This window comes from Pelobates fuscus, chromosome 4, assembly GCF_036172605.1.
Source record: "Pelobates fuscus isolate aPelFus1 chromosome 4, aPelFus1.pri, whole genome shotgun sequence".
In the NCBI taxonomy this organism is placed as follows: domain Eukaryota; kingdom Metazoa; phylum Chordata; class Amphibia; order Anura; family Pelobatidae; genus Pelobates; species Pelobates fuscus.
The window spans coordinates 4445101-4468751 of record NC_086320.1 but is presented as its reverse complement, the minus strand read 5'-3'; the positions used below and the strand labels follow the sequence as shown (position 1 = coordinate 4468751).

Sequence of the window (23651 nt, the reverse complement as noted above, 5' to 3'; positions counted from 1 at the left end):
ACTGAGCTCTTGTAAGAGCTTGTTCCTGCTTCGTTCTGAAGGGAAATAGCTGCAGCCTGCAGTGCTTATGGTGTCTGGTGGAGTGCTTGGAGTCCTCTGGAAGCGCTAGGAGCATCTTTCAACGGAGGTACCCAGTCGGGGTGCCAGTTGATCCGTTACATTGGTGGCAAGCGGTGGGATGGCGTCCTAGTGCGAGGAGAAGCAGCTCAGAGACACCGGTAACGTGTGGAGTTGTGCAGCGTCCCTATCTTCAGCAACATAATGGAACCAGCAGTGGCTACAGCAAGCATGGCGTATAGCTACTCCGTACTAGAGTTTGGCACGATGGTAGGGTTGCGCCTGAAGTTTTACGGACCCAATCCAGAGGAGAAATACGTGCGGTTCGTGTGGGACATGGTGACCCGGAACCTACAACACAGGGCGTTGAGGGAAGGCCAGTGGGCACGTTGGGAGAAACTCCAGCCACAGGTAGAGTGGGACGAGGAAGAAACCGAGGTGGCCGGTGGAGATGGGACCGAGGTCTCTCTACCGGCCCTACAGGGATGCTGGGCACCCGGCCCAGATCCCCAGCGGCAGTATGTTTTACAGGGAGGGGAGACAGTCGGTCTCACTCCCCAGCGGCAGAATGTGTTATTGGAGGAAGAGACAACCGGTCTCCCTCCCCAACAGCAACCAGAGGTACCCGAGGTAGAGGACCTCATAGACTGGTCCTGGGAGGACCCCCTGCAGGCAGGTGGAGATGGGACCGAGATCTCTCCACCGGCCCTACAGGGATGCTGGGCAACCGGCCCAGATCCCCAACTAGAGCTGGAGTTACAGAAAGTGGAGAGCATCGACCTCCCCCCCCAGCAGCAGCCGGAGTACCAGGGGGAGGTAAGTGATATTTCTCCTCCCCAGTCAACTCCTTTGTTCCCTGACCCCCCAGCAGAAGAGCTGGCAACTGGGCAGAGCGCCGCTGGCCTCTGTCCTCCCTTGTTTCCTTCCCCTGAGCCTGACTTTCTACAGGCTGCCTCAGCGGAAGAGCTGGCAACTGGGCAGAGCGCCGCTGGCCTCTGTCCTTCCTTTTTTCCTTACCCTGAGACTACCCCAGCTCTGACCCCGGAGCAGAGCACATCGGGCATCTGGCCCCCAAGTACTCACAGCCATTTGCCCAGCAAGGCCGAGGGTGCCACAGTTTCACCCCACAACTTGGGACCTACAGGCCAGTATGACTTATTGTTGGGGGGCTATTCTGTGAATTCTTTATTGTGGGGGGGCTACACTGCTAAATTTATTTTGTGGGTTAGACCCTCTGTGAACTATGTACCGTGGGTGGGCCATTCTGTGAATTCTTTATTGTGGGGGGGCTACACTGCTAAATTTGTTTTGTGGGTGGGCTACTCTGCTAATTTTGTTTTATGGGTGGGCTGCCCGACTAATCTAGGTACTGACCGGCAGAAGGTCAGGTACCTGGTTAGTCTACCCCCGAATGGGAAGATATGTAGCGAAAGCCACTTCGCCACTGTGGTTTGGAGGGGGCTGCTTGCCCGCCTCTTACCCTGTGACTACGGTCCCTGGGCGATTTGGCCCTTTATGCACGGTATTTGGGCATACTGTGGGTTATTGGGCTGCCCCAGGATTATGGGCCCTCTCATCAGCCCATACGAAACTTAAACCCCATGGCGTTTGAACTGTGTTTGTGGCATCTAAACGCTGTTTGGATATGTTGAGCGCTCAGATCCAAGCCATCTGGGGATGGGTTGAATGTGGGGGTTCTGTTTAGTATAACAGGAGTTATGTATTTTTATGTCTTTTGGTGGTTGCTGGTAACATGTGCTTAATGGAGGCTGTGTTTGTCCCTGGATATAATTAAATCAGCTTCTCCATTGTCTCCAGGATAGAGGATTCTGGGGAACTAGTTTGAGCTTCTAAAAACCATGCTTCCAGAAGGTCAAATGCACATTTGTACTAACTTTTGAACCCCTGGTCCAATTCGTATGATTTTTGAGTATGTTGTTCCCCCGAATGGATTGATTGTGTATATGTATTTTTATGCGAATGTGATGTATATTTTTGGAGTTATGAATGTTGTGTAAAAACTGTATTTTCCCTACCTAGGATAATTGTATTTCCTGTGTGTACAGATAATTAGTTTACAGGTAGAGGGGAGGGCTATGTGTGGGATGTAACTATTGTGTGATTGGTTAATGTACGTTACTGTGTGTCCCTCCCCTTCATGGGAGCACCTAATAAAAAGGGCTGCAAGCTAGCAGCCAGAGAGTTCTATTTTTACCCTCAACTTGAGTCCTGTCTCTTATTGGGGGAATCTGTTACAAGGGATTGCTATGCTAGGCATATTCCCTTGCTATAATCACTGAGCTCTTGTAAGAGCTTGTTCCTGCTTCGTTCTGAAGGGAGATAGCTGCAGCCTGCAGTGCTTATGGTGTCTGGTGGAGTGCTTGGAGTCCTCTGGAAGCGCTAGGAGCATCTTTCAACGGAGGTACCCAGTCGGGGTGCCAGTTGATCCGTTACAGCAGGTATAAAATATCTCCCTCATTTAGTTAAACTGGAATTTATGAAAAGAGAAACCACCTTAGACGCCTTGATATCTTGTACCTTAAGATGACGAGAGGTGTATGTCTTATGTAACTCACATAGTAAAAAAGAAGGGAACGAGAGTACGACTCACAAATACTCCAGTAATTAACGACACATCAAACGACTTGGGTTTCTTCGTAGAATAACTTTGGGGCGGAATGCAATCACACCCAATAATGTTTCCCATGCCTTCACCGTAAAATCCCTAATGCTTACTCTATCATACCCTCTAGATCCTGGTGGTCCTCCTAATCACTCCATAAGATTCACACCCAGTTTTCAGGTCTACATCTCATGGCTTCTTAAAAGCTCATAATATTCCCAACATCTCCTTATACATTTCATCTCACGAGGCACTTACAACTGCTTCATATAAAAAGGGGCCATCGCTTCTGGGCTATACTGTTTTTAATTAGTTTGGGCCAGAGGGAGCTTTATACAAATGTTTTATGTTGCACTCTCACATATAGAGTAAGGGTTTATATACATGTCTATATATTGTATTTATATTTTTGTTGTTTAAGATAAGCTAAACCTCCTGCAGCACCCCTGATGGGGCTGGACCCTTCCTGCACTCCCTATGTTGACCTGCAATGCTCTTAACTGTTGCGATAATGGGTGATGCAATACACTGCTTGGTATACTTTGAGCCTATCTTCTTGCCCAATGTCGTTTATGGCAGCTAGGTGGCTGGGGCAATTGCCCTAACCTTTTATTAAGGACGAATACAACAGTTACAATTAACCACTCCACATTACCTGCCCTTTGCAAAACTGCATTTAATTATACTTATTATGCTCTAAATATTAGACCCTCCCACCTTCCCTAATGCAATAGTTAGGCCGTTACGTGGCATTGAGCCATGCATTTACGTTGGAAAGAAAACACATTGATTTGGTTGTCTGATCGTTCCATTTAGCCATAAACCACAAGAGGGCACTGCAGTACACTGCTCCACGAGGCGTTTCAAGCACAGTCCAAATCCATATGTATGAATGTCTTGTTAAAGCTTTGAACGTTTCATCTTTAGAAGCTGTCTTTAATATATAACTGCTGTCGAATCTATTTTGCAATTATAACAATTCGAGTTACTACTTTATATCCGTTTACACTTGACTTTGTTCTGCATCTTTATTGATTGTGCGATGTCTTTTTCAAGAGTCACTTACAAAAAAAAAATAAAAATGATCGTTTTCATCTTCATACCATCCTCAAACCAATGGTCCGGCTGAGCAAGCCAATCAATCGTTGGAACAATATTTGAGATGTTTCATTAATGGCACTAAGGAAAACTGGTCTGATTTGTTACCGTGGGCCGAATTCGCCAGAAATAATGCTACCACTACTCATCTGGACATAGTCTATTTTTTATTAACAACGGTTGTCATCCTACTGTCCTGTAATAATTTCTGTTCCTTCTTCTGTGTCTTTTTCCAGTTGATTGATATATACATCTTTTGTATATATAGTCTTGGGTCACAGGCTCGTTACATTAATATACGTCTATATTAATTAAAAGTACTAATACGCAATCTGACTTACGGTTTATTCTTAGTTACTGATACATAATAAAACAACAAAGGATGTTACATGATCATGGATATTCAACAGCAGATGGTAATTGCTGGACTCCTGAAGGGAGAGTTACATCGTTACATAGCTGTACAGGAAGAAGAGCCAAGAGAGAGAGACCTTGTGTCCCTTTGTTCAGTTACTGTATAGATGTGCCCATACTGACGTCAGACTATAACTCTAGCCATATATCAATCCAGACATCCATACATAATCAATAAAAACATACAATATGCAATATTCTACATGTCCTCGCTGCAGTGTTCTCTGACTCTGACCTATTAACCTATTATTCCCACCCTGGATGACCATCTCACATGTATTCCTGAGACTTGGACTAAGGTCCACACGGCTTTGGAAACAGCTACGGCTCATTTCAAACAGCCAGTCCTCTTATCAGCTTGCAAACAGCCGGACTGGCTAACTGCTCATATCAACACACCACCATCATAGACTGGCTAACTGACAGACTGCCCATATAAACACTCCCTCATCATGGACTGGCCAACTGCTCATATAAACAACCCCTATCATGGACTGGATAACTGCTCATATAGAACACTCCCCCCATGTTTAAAAGTCTTCCTTTCGCCTGCAGAAAAGGCTTGTTTGTGCCTTTCTGCCCGGCGGTCGGTAGATTCAATCTACCAACCTAACGCACGAATGACTGGACCACCTGGGAGCTGGAGTGTGTCTGCAATTTACCTCCCAGAAGCTGCGGTTAACCGCAGCTTAATTGACGAATATTGGGTGGCCTTTGTTCGTTTGCCGAACACGTGGCGGCGGCGGCCATTTTAAAGTCCCGAACGGCCAGTGGTGTTCAGCGCCCAAACTATGGAACTAGAAACGGACAGTTATTGGCGCGAACACCGCTGAGCCGTCAGCCTCCCTACTTCTGCCTTCGGTCATTGAACCGACTGCCTTTTCATTCGGTAGTTTATCCGTATGAACAGCATCACCCCAGATAGCCATGCCATGGAGCCTATTCATATAACGAAAGACTATGGGAAAGACTTGGGCTCCATGGCGATTGAACTGTATGTATATGATCTGAGCGCCATTCGGTAATAATGTGCGCTCAGATCTAAGCTATCTGGGGATAGGTAGAATGTATATGTTTTATTCATTATTTGCAACATTATGTATTTTATTGTATTTTAGTGTTTTACTGTAACCACATGGTTAATGGAGTTTTGCCTCTGTCCTTAGAGATAATTGGATTACTTCTCCAATTATATCCAGGATGGAGGGAGTGGGGGGGTTGTAATGTACTGTGGGAGTGTTTTAACCCTGTATGCCTGTGATTGGTTATTTTACCATTTGTGTCCCAGTCTTCCATCTGGTCCCCCAGGGGAGTGTCCACCAGGTGGAAGACCTGCATAAATACCGGGCAGGTAGCCCACATTAAACCTGACCACTGCTTGACCCTCAACACGGAGCTCTGTCTCGTCTTTGGGGGGATTTACTATATGCTGTTAGAGACTGATTGCCAGGAGTGTAAGCTGATTGTCTGCTTTTCCTGTTCGTCTGCTAGCAGCTATTCATGAGGTTCCCGTTCGGGAGTTTGGAGTGCTATTTTGTATGCAGTTCGGGAGTTTGCAGCATTCCCTTGTATTCAGTTCGGGAGTTTGGTGTTCTGCAGTAGCTGTGCCTGTATCTCTGGAAGGGAAAGATCTACTAAACGGCGGTTTAACCCTTTTATGTCTGGGGGGGCCGTTACATGTGTATTGGCCAATGACAAGCGAGTACAAGAACAGTTCTGATCACCTCTAGGAATCACCTTGTGCCCCAGTCTGGGAAGTTTCAGATAATGCCGGGCGGTGTCTCAATGTTTACCTGTCTTCTGTTCATCTTTAACTCTGCCAATATTTTCGGGAGATCATATTCCTGGACTTCCCTGCAATAAACATCTGTAATTATACAAAGTACAGCCCAGGCCACCATCACCTCTCTGTACGATATCTGTAATTATACAAAGTACAGCCCAGGCCACCATCACCTCTCTGTACGATATCTGTAATTATACAAAGTACAGCCCAGGCCACCATATATTCACCCTATAATACGCCCGATTACCCTGTGATAACATACCCGCTGAAGATTCACCCTATAATACGCTCATTAACCCTGTAATAACATACCCTGCTGGTGATTCACCCTATAATACGCCCATTAACCCTGTAATAACATACCCCGCTGGTGATTCACCCTATAATACGCCCATTAACCCTGTAATAACATACCCCGCTGGTGATTCCCCCTATAATACGCCCATTAACCCTGTTGTGACAGACCCATCCGTATGGACTAAAAATACTGTGTTCGTCTGTTTTGACGTTTGCATGAATTCCCCCATTCGTATGCCTGGATTAAGGGAATGCATTTGTTTGCCGACCGAAACTACCGAACGGACGGCCACCCAGGAGAGAAGTGTGCTGCTAGTTAACCTATTGATCCCAATTAGAACGTTGAGGTTAACCGCAGCCACTTCTCAATTAAGACCGAAGACAGGGTGGTCGTTGTTCGTATGTCGACCACGAGGCGGCGGCCATTTTAACTATGCGAAAGCCCAGCGGTGTTTGATGATTATTTCATGGAACTCAAAACTGACACTTTTTCAACCGAACACCGCTGAAGCCATCAACCTCCCCTTCTCAATCGACAGAAGTATCCGAATACCGGCCGTTCGGGAGATTTAACAACACGAATGGACTTAACCCAGATGGAGATGGTCCCATGGAGTCGATCGCATACCGAAGAGCTATAACCGACTTTGACTCCATGGCGATTGAACTATGCGTATGGGATCTGAGCGCTATTCGCCAATAATATGCACTCATCTGGGGATGTGTTATACGAATGCAATATGTTCGGTAGTTATAAAGTTATAGATTTTAATGTGTTTTATAACTTTGAATTAAAATGGCGATGTGCCTCTGCTCGGGGAGATAATTGGATTACTTCCCAATTATCTCCCGAGCAGAGGGGAGGAAACTGTGATGCATGTTGGGAATATTGTGGGGATGTAAGTCTGAAATGTCCCCATGTCCTTCTGTTATTCCAGTCTCCCATTTGGGCCCATAGGGGAGTGTCCACCAAGTGGGAGACCTGCATAAATACGGGCAGGTAGCCCACAGTAAACTCAGTTCGTGTTTTACCCTCAAAGCGGAGCTTGGTCTCGTTATTGGGGGGATTTTATTACCGACAACTAGAGACTGTTTATTGGGATTATGTGCTGCTTGGAACCTATGGCCGTTCGGCTGTAAGTGGCGATTCGTATGTTTGGAGCTCAAGAAGGGAGAGAGCCGTACAGGTACCGTTCCGGAGTTTGGAGTGTTCCCTAGCTGGCGGTTCGCATGGTTATACTGTATACGCTACCAGACCACATTATTGCGACCGGGGAGCATGCACTAAACGGCGGTTTGTGCATTTATCACTGGAGGTACCGTAACAACTGGTGGCAAGCGACGGGATGATCCTCAGCGCCAAAAGAGACCACTACAACCAGGATTAAATGGAATTACAATACCAAAACCTGAGAAGAGCTACCCTAAAAGATTTATTAGAGCAAAGAGGCGGACAGGCCAGTAACCTCAGGAAGAGGGACATTATTGCGTTATTGCTGGAAATGGATGGAGTACCAGCGGCAGAGGGAACCAATGGACCCAGCCCAGATGACAGAACCCCCGAGGAGGCAAGCTTTGACCGGGCGGTAAGAATCAGGCTGGCCCATTATGCAGAGATTATCACCCAGGTCATGGTCGCTGTGGAGGCCAACCTGCTACGCCAAAGCGGTGCTGCAGCAGCCCCAGTCACAGCAAACCCGGGGGAAAGAAAGAAAGTGCCGTTTACGGCATTTAAAGCCTTCAGTGAGACAGAAGGAGAGATTGATGGGTACCTTGCTGATTTTGAGCGGCAATGTGCCCTGCACAAGGTACCCCTGGAAGACTGGGTTACTATATTATCCGGCAAGTTATCCGGCCGGGCCAGCGAGGCTTTTCGGGCCATCCCTGATGAGGAGATCGGGGATTATGTGGCCGTCAGGGAAGCTTTACTCTCCCGGTATGCCGTTACACCCGAGGCATACCGGAGGAGGTTCCGAGACACTGTTAAAACAACTGGGCATGTAAGGTGCACCGCACAGCCGCCCACTGGATGGCGTGTGTAACGGAGCTCCGTGTACCCCGACCGAGTACCCTCCGTTGATGGATGCTCCTAGCGCTCTCAGAGGACTCCAAGCACTGCAGACGACACCACAACCACCGCAGACTCCACAACCGCCGTAGATTAACTGGAGCCGCGCCGTCTTCCTTCCACCCTGGAATGAACCTTCAGCATTCAGGAACGTGTGGGGAAGATCTCTCCTCCTGGAGAGCGTATCCGGAACAAGCTCTTAAAAGAGCTAAGTGATTAAGAGCTCAGGGGAATATGCAGCGCATAGCAATCCCCAGTGTGATATAGCAGTTCCCTCCAATAACGAGACACGGCTACGTATTGAGGGTCAGAAGAGGTCTGAGGACTGGAACACCCAGCCTGCTTTTTATTAGGATCAGGTACATACAGGACACTCCCAGGGGGAGGATGAAATTGACCAATCACATGCATGGTAACACCCCCACGTCTCCTCCCCTCAGATAAACACATAACCCAATTAAAACATACATTATTTTACCCAAGTTCTGGATGTACCCCAAAAACAGGGGGTACAGCTTTAAATCTGGTATCCCCAAATAGCCCTTGTTCAGGGGAACAGTCTGTCCAAAAATCAGCCCATTCGGATGGATGGTTCGGGAGATACAGAGCTCCAAAGTTTTGACCGACCGCACAGACCAACTAGCCGAAAATAGTTCCATGAGTTTTGGCCTTGCGGTCGGTCTCCGTTCGCACGGTAAAATAGACGAAATTCTTGCCATCCATTCGCATCTTTGTGGTCGCTAGAATCCCCATACTAAGTTAAGTATAACTACCGAACGGCCGGTCGTTCGGTAGTTTCCGTGCGTAATTCTGGATGTCTGGAGGTCTTAGCGGTATTCGCCTGTTTGCGCTTCCGATTTCAGTTCCATGCGTTCACAGGCAAACACCGCTGTTCGCACGCAAGATGGCCGCGAACACGTGGAAAAGTCCCGAAATGGCGGCCACCTATTCAGAGCACAAAGAATTCGCATGAAATCATGCGAACGGCTGTATTCTCCAGTAATGGCATTCTCATGCACTATATTCGCCTAAATCCCCTGGCTATTAGGTTATATTAGCAGTCCAAACCTACAGCATAGATAAAGGGAAAAAGACAGTCTAATACAAGTCCATATGCCTGAATACAGGGTTTGCAGTGCAATATAGTCCAGGACCATAGTCGCAGGGGAGGAGGCAGGCAAGCAGGCCTCTCCAGGACAAAGTGGCGAAGGGCACTTCGTCACACATCTCCCCTTTGGGGGGGAAGACTAACCAGGCACCTGACCTTCTGTCGGTCAGTGCCTCCGTTAGTCGATCCACCAACCCACCATAAACAGATGTCCGAGTGGCCCCCCCACAACATCAAAGTACAGGAACAGCCTACCCACAACACACAGTTATTGCACCTGGGTATTTGGCTGTGGTAATGAGGCCACATGCCGAGGGTACTTGAAGGGCAGAGGCCAACTGCACTCTGCCCAGATGCCAGCTCTTCCGCTGGGGTAGCCTGCAGGACATCAGGCTCTGGATCAGGGACAAAGGTAGGGCAGAGGCCGACTGCGCTCTGTCCAGCTGCCAGCTCTTCCGCTGGGGTAGCCTGCAGGACATCAGGCTCTGGACCAGGGACAAAGGTAGGGCAGAGGCCGACTGCGCTCTGTCCAGCTGCCAGCTCTTCCGCTGGGGTACTGAGACCATAGTCCGGCTCAGTAGTCAAGGGAACATGGACGTCAGGAGGGGTTAGCATCGCCTCCGTTAACCCTGGTGCCACGCTAGGAGTTAGCTGGGGAGGGGAATTTGTACTTACCCCCTCCTCTGGGTGTCCCGGTGAGGGTAGTTGGGGATCTGGAAAGGCTGTCCAGCATCCCTGTAGGTCAGGCACAGAGACCACGGTCCCATCTGCGCCGTCTGGAGGATTGGTGTCTCCCCTTGTTGGGGAAAGCTGCCGCTGGGGAGAGTGGGTGCTGTGCTCCTTTCCTGGAAACACAGGCTGCCGCTGGAGAGGGAGACCGCCTGTCTCCACTCCCTTACCATGGTCCTGGTGCTGTAGAGAGGGACCAACTGTCTCTGCTCTCTGTAGGACACACTGCTGCTGGGGGGGTAGGACGGCACCTTCGGCCCCCTGGGGTACACACTGCCGCTGGAGAGGGAGACCGCCTGTCTCCACTCCCTTACCATGGTCCTGTTGCTGTAGAGAGGGACCAACTGTCTCTGCTCTCTGTAGGACACACGGCTGCTGGGGGGAAAGGACGACCCCTTCGGCCCCCTGTAACTCACGCTGTTGTTGGGGCGCAGGGACGGAATACTTTGCCCTCACTGCCCGATATTCTGCTTCCATCTGCAGATCCTCCGCCAGTTCTCTCCTTATTCTTGGTACCATTTCCTCGGTTAGAAGGGACCCGTAGATATCCAACCGCCGCTTCAGCATAGCGTCAAACTGTACGTGACTATACCAATAGTCCAGTTTTGTTGGGTGTTCCCAGGATGCGGTTCCTTGCCCTAGGGAAGCCATCCTGTTGTAGCCAGGGGCGCTGCCCAATGGCTAGCGTTGCCCTCAATTGTAACTCCAAACGTTACCAGTGTCTCTGAGCTGCTTCTCCTCGCACTAGGACGCCATCCCACCGCTGCCACCAATGTAACGGAGCTCCGTGTACCCCGACCGAGTACCCTCCGTTGATGGATGCTCCTAGCGCTCTCAGAGGACTCCAAGCACTGCAGACGACACCACAACCACCGCAGACTCCACAACCGCCGTAGATTAACTGGAGCCGCGCCGTCTTCCTTCCACCCTGGAATGAACCTTCAGCATTCAGGAACGTGTGGGGAAGATCTCTCCTCCTGGAGAGCGTATCCGGAACAAGCTCTTAAAAGAGCTAAGTGATTAAGAGCTCAGGGGAATATGCAGCGCATAGCAATCCCCAGTGTGATATAGCAGTTCCCTCCAATAACGAGACACGGCTACGTATTGAGGGTCAGAAGAGGTCTGAGGACTGGAACACCCAGCCTGCTTTTTATTAGGATCAGGTACATACAGGACACTCCCAGGGGGAGGATGAAATTGACCAATCACATGCATGGTAACACCCCCACGTCTCCTCCCCTCAGATAAACACATAACCCAATTAAAACATACATTATTTTACCCAAGTTCTGGATGTACCCCAAAAACAGGGGGTACAGCTTTAAATCTGGTATCCCCAAATAGCCCTTGTTCAGGGGAACAGTCTGTCCAAAAATCAGCCCATTCGGATGGATGGTTCGGGAGATACAGAGCTCCAAAGTTTTGACCGACCGCACAGACCAACTAGCCGAAAATAGTTCCATGAGTTTTGGCCTTGCGGTCGGTCTCCGTTCGCACGGTAAAATAGACGAAATTCTTGCCATCCATTCGCATCTTTGTGGTCGCTAGAATCCCCATACTAAGTTAAGTATAACTACCGAACGGCCGGTCGTTCGGTAGTTTCCGTGCGTAATTCTGGATGTCTGGAGGTCTTAGCGGTATTCGCCTGTTTGCGCTTCCGATTTCAGTTCCATGCGTTCACAGGCAAACACCGCTGTTCGCACGCAAGATGGCCGCGAACACGTGGAAAAGTCCCGAAATGGCGGCCACCTATTCAGAGCACAAAGAATTCGCATGAAATCATGCGAACGGCTGTATTCTCCAGTAATGGCATTCTCATGCACTATATTCGCCTAAATCCCCTGGCTATTAGGTTATATTAGCAGTCCAAACCTACAGCATAGATAAAGGGAAAAAGACAGTCTAATACAAGTCCATATGCCTGAATACAGGGTTTGCAGTGCAATATAGTCCAGGACCATAGTCGCAGGGGAGGAGGCAGGCAAGCAGGCCTCTCCAGGACAAAGTGGCGAAGGGCACTTCGTCACACATCTCCCCTTTGGGGGGGAAGACTAACCAGGCACCTGACCTTCTGTCGGTCAGTGCCTCCGTTAGTCGATCCACCAACCCACCATAAACAGATGTCCGAGTGGCCCCCCCACAACATCAAAGTACAGGAACAGCCTACCCACAACACACAGTTATTGCACCTGGGTATTTGGCTGTGGTAATGAGGCCACATGCCGAGGGTACTTGAAGGGCAGAGGCCAACTGCACTCTGCCCAGATGCCAGCTCTTCCGCTGGGGTAGCCTGCAGGACATCAGGCTCTGGATCAGGGACAAAGGTAGGGCAGAGGCCGACTGCGCTCTGTCCAGCTGCCAGCTCTTCCGCTGGGGTAGCCAGCAGGACATCAGGCTCTGGACCAGGGACAAAGGTAGGGCAGAGGCCGACTGCGCTCTGTCCAGCTGCCAGCTCTTCCGCTGGGGTACTGAGACCATAGTCCGGCTCAGTAGTCAAGGGAACATGGACGTCAGGAGGGGTTAGCATCGCCTCCGTTAACCCTGGTGCCACGCTAGGAGTTAGCTGGGGAGGGGAATTTGTACTTACCCCCTCCTCTGGGTGTCCCGGTGAGGGTAGTTGGGGATCTGGAAAGGCTGTCCAGCATCCCTGTAGGTCAGGCACAGAGACCACGGTCCCATCTGCGCCGTCTGGAGGATTGGTGTCTCCCCTTGTTGGGGAAAGCTGCCGCTGGGGAGAGTGGGTGCTGTGCTCCTTTCCTGGAAACACAGGCTGCCGCTGGAGAGGGAGACCGCCTGTCTCCACTCCCTTACCATGGTCCTGGTGCTGTAGAGAGGGACCAACTGTCTCTGCTCTCTGTAGGACACACTGCTGCTGGGGGGGTAGGACGGCACCTTCGGCCCCCTGGGGTACACACTGCCGCTGGAGAGGGAGACCGCCTGTCTCCACTCCCTTACCATGGTCCTGTTGCTGTAGAGAGGGACCAACTGTCTCTGCTCTCTGTAGGACACACGGCTGCTGGGGGGAAAGGACGACCCCTTCGGCCCCCTGTAACTCACGCTGTTGTTGGGGCGCAGGGACGGAATACTTTGCCCTCACTGCCCGATATTCTGCTTCCATCTGCAGATCCTCCGCCAGTTCTCTCCTTATTCTTGGTACCATTTCCTCGGTTAGAAGGGACCCGTAGATATCCAACCGCCGCTTCAGCATAGCGTCAAACTGTACGTGACTATACCAATAGTCCAGTTTTGTTGGGTGTTCCCAGGATGCGGTTCCTTGCCCTAGGGAAGCCATCCTGTTGTAGCCAGGGGCGCTGCCCAATGGCTAGCGTTGCCCTCAATTGTAACTCCAAACGTTACCAGTGTCTCTGAGCTGCTTCTCCTCGCACTAGGACGCCATCCCACCGCTGCCACCAATGTAACGGAGCTCCGTGTACCCCGACCGAGTACCCTCCGTTGGATGGATGCTCCTAGCGCTCTCAGAGGACTCCAAGCACTGCAGACGACACCACAACCACCGCAGACTCCACAACCGCCGTAGATTAACTGGAGCCGCGCCGTCTTCCTTCCACCCTGGAATGAACCTTCAGCATTCAGGAACGTGTGGGGAAGATCTCTCCTCCTGGAGAGCGTATCCGGAACAAGCTCTTAAAAGAGCTAAGTGATTAAGAGCTCAGGGGAATATGCAGCGCATAGCAATCCCCAGTGTGATATAGCAGTTCCCTCCAATAACGAGACACGGCTACGTATTGAGGGTCAGAAGAGGTCTGAGGACTGGAACACCCAGCCTGCTTTTTATTAGGATCAGGTACATACAGGACACTCCCAGGGGGAGGATGAAATTGACCAAACACATGCATGGTAACACCCCCACGTCTCCTCCCCTCAGATAAACACATAACCCAATTAAAACATACATTATTTTACCCAAGTTCTGGATGTACCCCAAAAACAGGGGGTACAGCTTTAAATCTGGTATCCCCAAATAGCCCTTGTTCAGGGGAACAGTCTGTCCAAAAATCAGCCCATTCGGATGGATGGTTCGGGAGATACAGAGCTCCAAAGTTTTGACCGACCGCACAGACCAACTAGCCGAAAATAGTTCCATGAGTTTTGGCCTTGCGGTCGGTCTCCGTTCGCACGGTAAAATAGACGAAATTCTTGCCATCCATTCGCATCTTTGTGGTCGCTAGAATCCCCATACTAAGTTAAGTATAACTACCGAACGGCCGGTCGTTCGGTAGTTTCCGTGCGTAATTCTGGATGTCTGGAGGTCTTAGCGGTATTCGCCTGTTTGCGCTTCCGATTTCAGTTCCATGCGTTCACAGGCAAACACCGCTGTTCGCACGCAAGATGGCCGCGAACACGTGGAAAAGTCCCGAAATGGCGGCCACCTATTCAGAGCACAAAGAATTCGCATGAAATCATGCGAACGGCTGTATTCTCCAGTAATGGCATTCTCATGCACTATATTCGCCTAAATCCCCTGGCTATTAGGTTATATTAGCAGTCCAAACCTACAGCATAGATAAAGGGAAAAAGACAGTCTAATACAAGTCCATATGCCTGAATACAGGGTTTGCAGTGCAATATAGTCCAGGACCATAGTCGCAGGGGAGGAGGCAGGCAAGCAGGCCTCTCCAGGACAAAGTGGCGAAGGGCACTTCGTCACAGCGTGGTGCCAGGCTGTGTCCGGAGAAGAGGTGCTACAGATGTTTCTATTGGAACATTGTTTTGACAAATTACCAGCAGGGGTCAGAGAGTGGGTAAGGGACCGTAAATCCTCCACTCTACATGAAGCAGCTCGCCTGGCGGATAAGTATACAGATGCCCGCAAACTGGACAATTCCATCAGCAAGGCTCCCACCAGAGTGGAATACAGGCCAGCAGCACCAACAGCAGCTACCACCTATCTGCCCAGTATCAACGTTCACCCCGGTTTAACTCACGGGAGTACTCCCAACCCATTCGGTGCTACCTATGCAATCAGCTAGGGCACAAGCTAACAGAGTGCCCGATGAACAGTGCCAACCAGAACCAGTCCTGGAGGAGACCCGCAGGGGGCAATCCACGACCACCTCTCCCAGCAGCTCAATGTGTAGAGGAAGAGGAATGCTGGGGCATCCTGCATGAGGCAGACCCCGTTCAGGCTGCCCACCGGGATAACAGACAGCATCACCGGCAATGTGTAAAGGTCAACGGGAAGGAGGTCAGTGGTCTACAGGATACTGGTGCAACCATGACCTTGCTCCAGAAGCACCTGGTATCCGAAGCCCAACATACCGGGGACACGGTCGCAGTGCGAGTAGCCGGGGGTGCCATGTTTCGTCTACCCGTTGCCCGGGTACATTTGGATTGGGGAGTGGGCGCTAGACATGTGAATGTGGGGGTCATGAAGGATTTACCCGCAGATGTCCTCCTTGGCAATGACTTGGCACCCCTCGTTTCAACCTTCGCTCCCATGGGTCCCGCTGCAGTGGACGCTGTCACGACCCGTGCCCAGACCCGTGCCGCCGAAACCGGCCAACCTGCTGCTGAGACCCAGGTAAGACTCTCTACCCCGACTTGTACCTTAGGCCAGGCCCCTTTAGGCTGGGATACCCCAGAGATGTACGGGAAGGAAACTAGGGAAGACCCGACGTTAGCGAAGTACAGAGCCAGGGCTGACTCTGGGGGAGGAGTAGATGGGGAGCACTATGAGTGGGAGGGGGATAGGCTGTACAGGATCCCGAAACCGTCCCAGAAACCGAGTACCCCTCCGCAGAAACGACAGCTAGTGGTACATGCAAAGTACCGGCAGGAGATTCTGCGGATTGGGCATGATGTGCCGTTAGCAGGCCATCTAGGTTCCCGCCGCACAGCTCATAGAATCACCCAAAACTTCTTCTGGCCCAATTTTAACCAAGATGTGCGGGTTTATTGTAGCATGTGTGACACCTGTCAACGGGTAGGTAAGCGGGGGGATCACCCAAAGGCTAAGCTTCAGTCGATGCCTATCATTGGAGAACCCTTTTCCCGCATAGCCGTTGACATTGTGGGTCCACTGGCCAGGGCTAGCCCCTGCGGTAAGAAATACATTCTTACCGTGGTGGACTATGCCACACGTTATCCAGAGGCAGTAGCGCTGTCTAATATAGAGGCAGAGACGGTTGCTGATGCCCTGGTTAAAATTTTCACTAGGGTCGGGTTCCCTCAGGAGATCCTCTCTGATCAGGGAACTCAGTTCACCGCTGTGCTTACCCAGCAGCTGTGGAAGGTGTGCGGCATTAAACCGCTGCTTAGCTCACCTTATCACCCACAGACTAACGGTCTCTGCGAACGATTTAATGGCACCCTCAAACAGATGCTGAGGACCTTTACTGACACTTGCCGAGACTGGGAGCAATTCCTGCCTCATCTGCTATTTGCATACAGAGAGGTGCCCCAGGAATCTACTGCGTTCTCCCCCTTTGAGTTACTCTATGGGAGAAGGGTCCGTGGACCCCTAGATCTCATTAGAGGACTGTAGCGGAACCCTATTGTGGCTGTCCTCCCTGTATTATGGATTGCCCTCATCTACCCTGTTAGTCTGGGGGGCAAAGGGGAGAAGTGTGGCGAAACCGACCTCGCCACGTGTCCTTGGAGGGGGCTGCTTGCCCGCCTCTTGCCTTTGGACTATGGCCCTGCAGGTTAAACTGTTTATTTTCCCTGCAGAAAGGCTTATTCGTGTGACCTGAGTGCCATTCATCTAATAATGTGCAGTCAGATCAAAGCTATCTGGGGATATGTAGAAATGTGTGCTTTATGTACTAAATGTATCAGTATGTAATTTTATGTCTTTTACTGTCTTTTTGTCTGCCATGTGGGTAATGGAGTTTGGCTCTGTCTTGGAGATAATTAGATTCCTTCTCCAATTATCTCCAGGGCAGAAGGGAGGAAGCCAGGATGCATTGTGGGGATGGTTTTACTTTTACTGTTTGAGCCAGATTAAAATACAATCAGCCAGGGGGAACAAAAGATACTTTTACTAACTTTTGAACCCCTGGTCTGATTCATGCTATTTTTTTATATGTTATTCCCCTGAATGGATTGATTGTGAATATGTATTTTTATGCGAATGTGATGAATATTATAGAAGTTATGAATATGGTGTAAAAGTTATGTTTGAAACTGTACAATAATGGGATTATGTGTCACACTAAGGGGAGGGGATGTGTGGGTTGTACCCAAGATACCATTGGTTGTTTTATGCCTCCCCCTGGGTGTGGCTTGTCTGTGTACAGTTGTAATAAAAGGCAGGCTGGATGTACCAGCCAGCAGTTCTGTTCCTGAAACTGTGTGTCGTCCAGTTATTGGGATTGCTGTGGGGATATCGCTGTGTTACTTTGCCTGCTGGAAACTCTGCCTATGGATCTACTATTGCCTTGTTCCTGAGCCTTCCTGGGATCGTCAGTGGAGAATAGCTGTGGGATATCAGCTCTCCGCTACATTGGTTGGCAGCGCTGGGATCCAGACTCACAAGGGAACAAGGATTAATGGAATACGGATGGAGAGTGACTATGCTAAGCTTAAAAGATCCACGCTAAAGGACTTACTGGAAGCAAGAGGGATTGCAGCAAGCAACAAAAAGAAAGCAACTCTCATTGCAGAAGTCATGGCAGAATACCAAACCGAGGACAGGGCAATCCCTGAACAGCAAAACACATCGGATGGGTCAGAACAAGAAGAATTTCAAAGACAAGTGAATTGTAGACTGGCCTTTTATGGAGGAAAAGAAACGCTTGACATTATTTCCAGGACTATGACCGAGGTGCAAGAATTTATGTGGCGCCAAAGGCCACAACCATCCACAGTACGGGACACAGCAAATACCAACAATACAGAGGGTAAGATAAAAATTCCTTACCAAGCGTTTAAAAACTATGTGGAGGCGGAGGAAGACATAGATGCTTTCCTCCAAGATTTTGAAAGACTGTGTGCCTTGCATAAAATCAATACTGAGGATTGGGTACCTATTTTGGCTGGGCGGTTGTCTGGGAGGGCAGCAGAAGCTTATAGAACTGTACCAGATGAGGAGATCCGGAACTACAGCCGAGTAAAAGAGATTATATTGGCCCGGTGTCACGGTAATATACCCCAACACGCAGGAATAGTTCACAGTCAAGAGACAAGAAACAGTGTTCGTCTTACCGGACCTTAGAATGGCCGGACTAGGATGAGAGAAAGACAGAGTCAGAACAAGCCGAGGTCAAGGGAACTGAGAGACAGCGAAACGTAGAACAAGCCGAGGACTGGTACACAGAGGACAAAACAGCAGATAAGCAAGCAAGGATAAGGAGAGAGCGGAGTCAGGAACAAAGCCAAGGTCAAGCACCAAAAAACCAACTGAACGAAACAAGCACTAAAGGGAACTGGACAGAAACCACGATAGGGCAAGGAGCAAGGGAAAACAGGTGAGTATAAAAACCCTAAGGTTCACTTTGATTGGCCCCTGTCATATCCACGCCCCCAAAACGTGGGTGAATGGGGAATGTGGCCTGACAGGGGCCAATGGGAGACTGATTCTAATTTAGTCTCCCACTGTCCCTTTAAGAGCGCGCCCGAGACGCGCGGCGCGCTCTTAGTGTCGGGCGGGACATGTGACCGCTTCTCGCGGTCACTGCCCGCCTGACTGATCCCATCGTTGGCTGAGCCGCGCGCAGCTCGTGCAGGAGCAGGACCGCGCGCGGCGAGAAGGGAGGACCCCGGCCGGCCCCTGGAGAGGGTAAGTACCGCTACAGTACCCCCCCCTGAAGACACGCCCACCGGGCGGGGAGGAGCAGGCCTGGCAGGAAAACGAGCGTGGAAAGAACGCACAAGGCGAGGAGCGTGAACAGCGTCAGCGGAAATCCAACTGCGTTCCTCAGGCCCATAGCCCTTCCAATGTACCAGATATTGGAGGCGACCCCGAAGCAAGCGAGAGTCAATTACAGCCGCCACTTCAAACTCCTCATGGCCCTCCACCGAAACCGGAGGAGGAGGAGGGACATGCCGAGTAAAACGGTTGCACAGGAGGGGTTTTAACAAGGAGGTATGAAACACGTTAGGAATGCGTAGATTTTTTGGAAGATCCAATGCATACGAGACAGGATTAACCACATGCAAGATACGAAAAGGACCAATAAAACGAGGGGCCAACTTCATAGAAGGCACACGAAGACGAATATTGCGAGTAGAAAGCCAAACCCGGTCTCCCACCGCATAGGATGGAGCCGCCGTGCGATGCTTGTCAGCGTGAACCTTCTGGCGAGCAGCTGAGGCCACCAAAGAACACTGAACCTGCTCCCAAGTATTACGTAGACTAGCCAAATGTTCGTCCAGAGCTGGCATGCCCTGTAAGGAGAATGCAGCTGGAAGAACCACGGGATGCCGGCCATACACAACGTAAAAAGGGCTGTTACCGGAGGATTCATGAGCAGCATTATTACGAGCAAACTCAGCCCAAGGAAGCAGGTCAGCCCAATTGTTCTGATGGTGGGACACGAAACAGCGAAGATACTGCTCCAGAGATTGGTTGGCACGTTCAGCAGCTCCATTAGACTGGGGGTGGTAGGCTGAAAAAAACGAGAGGGAGATACCCATCTCTGCACAAAACGCTCTCCAGAATCTGGAAATAAACTGGCTACCCCTATCGGACACGATCGAAGTGGGAATACCATGCAACCGAAACACCTGCTCGGCAAAGATAGAGGCAAGTTCCTTGGATGATGGCAATTTGACAAGAGACACAAAATGAGCCATCTTAGAAAAACGATCCACAATCATCAGGATGACAGTTTTACCATTAGAGGGAGGTAATTCAACAATAAAATCCATGGATATATTGGACCATGGCCTCTCGGGTATGGGCAACGGATGCAACAACCCACAGGGAACTCTGTGGGAGGACTTCATACTGGCACAAGTGCTACAGGCATTAACGTAATCGGTGACGTCCTTGCGCAAGGACGCCCACCAGAAATATCTAGAAACTGCTGAGACTGTCTTAGAAATACCAGGGTGTCCAGCAGTTCTAGTGTCATGATACAATGACAAGATGTCTCGTCTCTCTGGTAAATCAACGAATAGCTTATCAGCAGGCCTCTCCTCAGGAGCCAAGTTTTGTTTAGCCTGAATAGTCTGTAAGAGAGAAGACGAAATAGAAAGAACAGTAGTCGCAATTATTCTGTCAGGCGGAATGACAGGGGTAACATCGACCTCGAGTTTGTCAGTAGTCTCGAATTGTCTGGACAGAGCGTCAGCTTTAGTATTACGATCACCCGGTCTGTAAGTGATAATGTAATTAAAACGAGACAAAAACAGAGACCACCTGGCCTGCCTAGAAGACAATCTTTTTGCTTCACTAAGGTATGAGAGGTTTTTGTGATCCGTTAAAATGAGGATAGGATCCCTGGTACCCTCTAGCAGATGTCTCCATTCCTTGAGCGCCAAAATGATAGCAAGGAGTTCACGATTGCCTACATCATAATTCCTCTCTGCTTTGGACATCTGTCTGGAAAAGAAGCCACAAGGGTGTAACGGCTTTTCAGGTGAATCTCTTTGAGACAAGATAGCACCTACCCCTATCTCAGAAGCATCAACCTCAAGAATAAAGGGCAGTGAAGGGACAGGATGCTGTAAAACAGGAGCAGAGGCAAATGTAGCTTTCAAGAATTCAAAGGCCTCGAGTGCTTCTGGTTTCCAGACATGAGTATTACCATCCTTCTTGGTCATTCTGGTTATAGGCGCTACAATGGCAGAAAACCCTTTAATAAAACGCCTATAATAATTAGAGAACCCCAGAAAACGCTGAATGGCTTTCAAACCCTGGGGCAGAGGCCACTCCATAATGGCAGACAGTTTCTTGGGATCCATACGAAAACCCTTGGCAGAGATTATATAACCCAAGAATTGGACTTCAGATTGATCAAATGAACATTTTTCGAGTTTGCAATAGAGACCTGTAACGGATCGCCTGGCACCCCGACTGGGTACCTCCGTTGAAAGATGCTCCTAGCGCTTCCAGAGGACTCCAAGCACTCCACCAGACACCATAAGCACCGCAGGCTGCAGCTATCTCCCTTCAGAACGAAGCAGGAACAAGCTCTTACAAGAGCTCAGTGATTATAGCAAGGGAATATGCCTAGCATAGCAATCCCTTGTAGCAGATTCCCCCAATAAGACACAGGACTCAAGTTGAGGGTAAAACAGGAACTCTGGACTGGCTCATCCAGCCTGGCTTTTATTTCCAACTCACACATACAGGCCACACCCAGGGGGAGGCATAAAAGAACCAATGACATAGATGTTACCTCCCACACATCCCCTCCCCTTAGTGTGACACATAATCCCATTATGCATACAGTGTAAAATATACTTTTACACAACTTTCATAACTTTAAAACCATACATCACATTCACATAAAAATACATATCCACAATCAATCCATTCAGGGGAACAACATATTAAAAAATGGCATGAATCCGAACAGGGGTTCAAAAGATACTAAAAGTATCTTTTGTTCCTTTCTGGCTGGCAGAAAAACATCCCCACAATGCACCCTGGTTTCCTCCCTTCTGCCCTGGAGTTAATTGGAGAAGTAATCCAATTACCCAGGACTAAAGCCAGACTCCATTAACCACATGGTTGCAAAACAACATAAAACACTTTAAAATACATAAAGTCACATTTACACATAGCACACAGACATTTCACTTATCCCCAGATAGCTGGGATCTGCACGCACAAAACTACAGAATAGCGCGCAGATCCTACTCACACAGTACAATTGCCATGGAGCTAAAGTCTTTCCCATAGTCTTTCATTATATGAATAGGCTCCATGGTATGGCTATCTGGGGTATCACATTCCCATAAAGTCTGGTCCATAGTCCAAAGGCAAGAGGCGGGCAATCAGCCCCCTCCAAGGACACGTGGCGAGGTCGGTTTCGCCACACTTCTCCCCTTTACCCCCCAGACTAACAGGGTACTTGACCTCCTGCCGGTCAGTGCCCTTGTTAGTCCAGCAGCCCACCCACAAGACAGAAACAGCAGAGCAGCCCACCCACAATAAACCGTTACTACACCTGGGTGAGGGAGAATCTTGTCCAGGTTCAGGTGCCTCACCACGGCTGTGTGGGGGACTGGTAGGCTGCCTTGGTAGGTTGCTGAGGGGGCAGAGACCAGCGGTACTCTGTCCTGTTGCCAGCACTACCACGGGAGTAGTCTGGTTGGAGCCTGGTTGCTGGAGACCGACTGTCTCCCCTTTAAATACACCGCTCTGCTGCTGGAGACCGACTGTCTCCCCTTGAGTTACACCGCTCTGCCGCTGGAGACCGACTGTCTCCCCTTGAGTTACACAGCTCTGCTGCTGGAGACCGACTGTCTCCCCTTTAGTTACACAGCTCTGCTGCTGGAGACAGACTGTCTCCCCTTTGGCTAAACAGCCCTGTTGTGGGGGGGCAGGACCGACCGTCCCTACCCCCTGTGCTGGAAGTGCAGAGACCACGGTCCCATCTGCACAGGTGTGGGGCTTACAGTCTCCCCCTGGTACATTAAGCTGCCGCTGGGGAGAGGTGGTAACCAGCTCCTCTCCCATTAGAACACTCTGCCGCTGGGGAATGGAGACTGGGCTCTCTATTACCTGTACATTAATGATCCGCCGCTGGGGAGAGGTGGTAACAATCTCCTCTCCCATACATACTTTCCGCCTTTGTGGAGGGAGACCGACTGTCTCTCCTCCCAATACAGTGCCCTGCTGCTGGGGAAAGGAGACTGGGCTCCCTATTCCCTGCACATCAATGATCCGCTGCTGGGGAGAGGTGGTAGCAAGCTCCTCTCCCATACATACTTTCCGCCTTTGTGGAGGGAGACTGACTGTCTCTCCTCCCAATACATTGTCCTGCTGCTGGGGGGGGAGGTCGATGCTCTCCACTTTCTGTAACTCCAGCTCTAGTTGGGGATCTGGGCCGGTTGCCCAGCATCCCTGTAGGGCCGGTGGAGAGATCTCGGTCCCATCTCCACCTGCCTGCAGGGGGTCCTCCCAGGACCAGTCTATGAGGTCCTCTACCTCGGGTACCTCTGGTTGCTGTTGGGGAGGGAGACCGGTTGTCTCTTCCTCCAATAACCCATTCTGCCGCTGAGGAGTGAGACCGACTGTCTCCCCTCCCTGTAAAACATACTGCCGCTGGGGATCTGGGCCGGGTGCCCAGCATCCCTGTAGGGCCGGTAGAGAGACCTCGGTCCCATCTCCACCGGCCACTTCGGTTTCTTCCTCGTCCCACTCTACCTGTGGCTGGAGTTTCTCCCAACGTGCCCACTGGCCTTCCCTCAACGCCCTGTGTTGTAGGTTCCGGGTCACCATGTCCCACACGAACCGCACGTATTTCTCCTCTGGATTGGGTCCGTAAAACTTCAGGCGCAACCCTACCATCGTGCCAAACTCTAGTACGGAGTAGCTATACGCCATGCTTGCTGT

General features: G+C 50.2%; 1 protein-coding gene across 1 annotated transcript in view; it reads right to left on the bottom strand.

Annotated features, from left to right (window-relative positions):
- The window catches only part of LOC134608248 (flap endonuclease 1-like), a 268100-nt gene that overhangs the window by 55718 nt on the left and 188731 nt on the right, over positions 1–23651 (bottom strand). The window contains exon 7 of the mRNA XM_063450916.1: positions 5986–6046. Within this exon, the coding sequence (XP_063306986.1) occupies positions 5986–6046 (61 nt within the window). The remainder of the gene's footprint in view (positions 1–5985; positions 6047–23651) is intronic.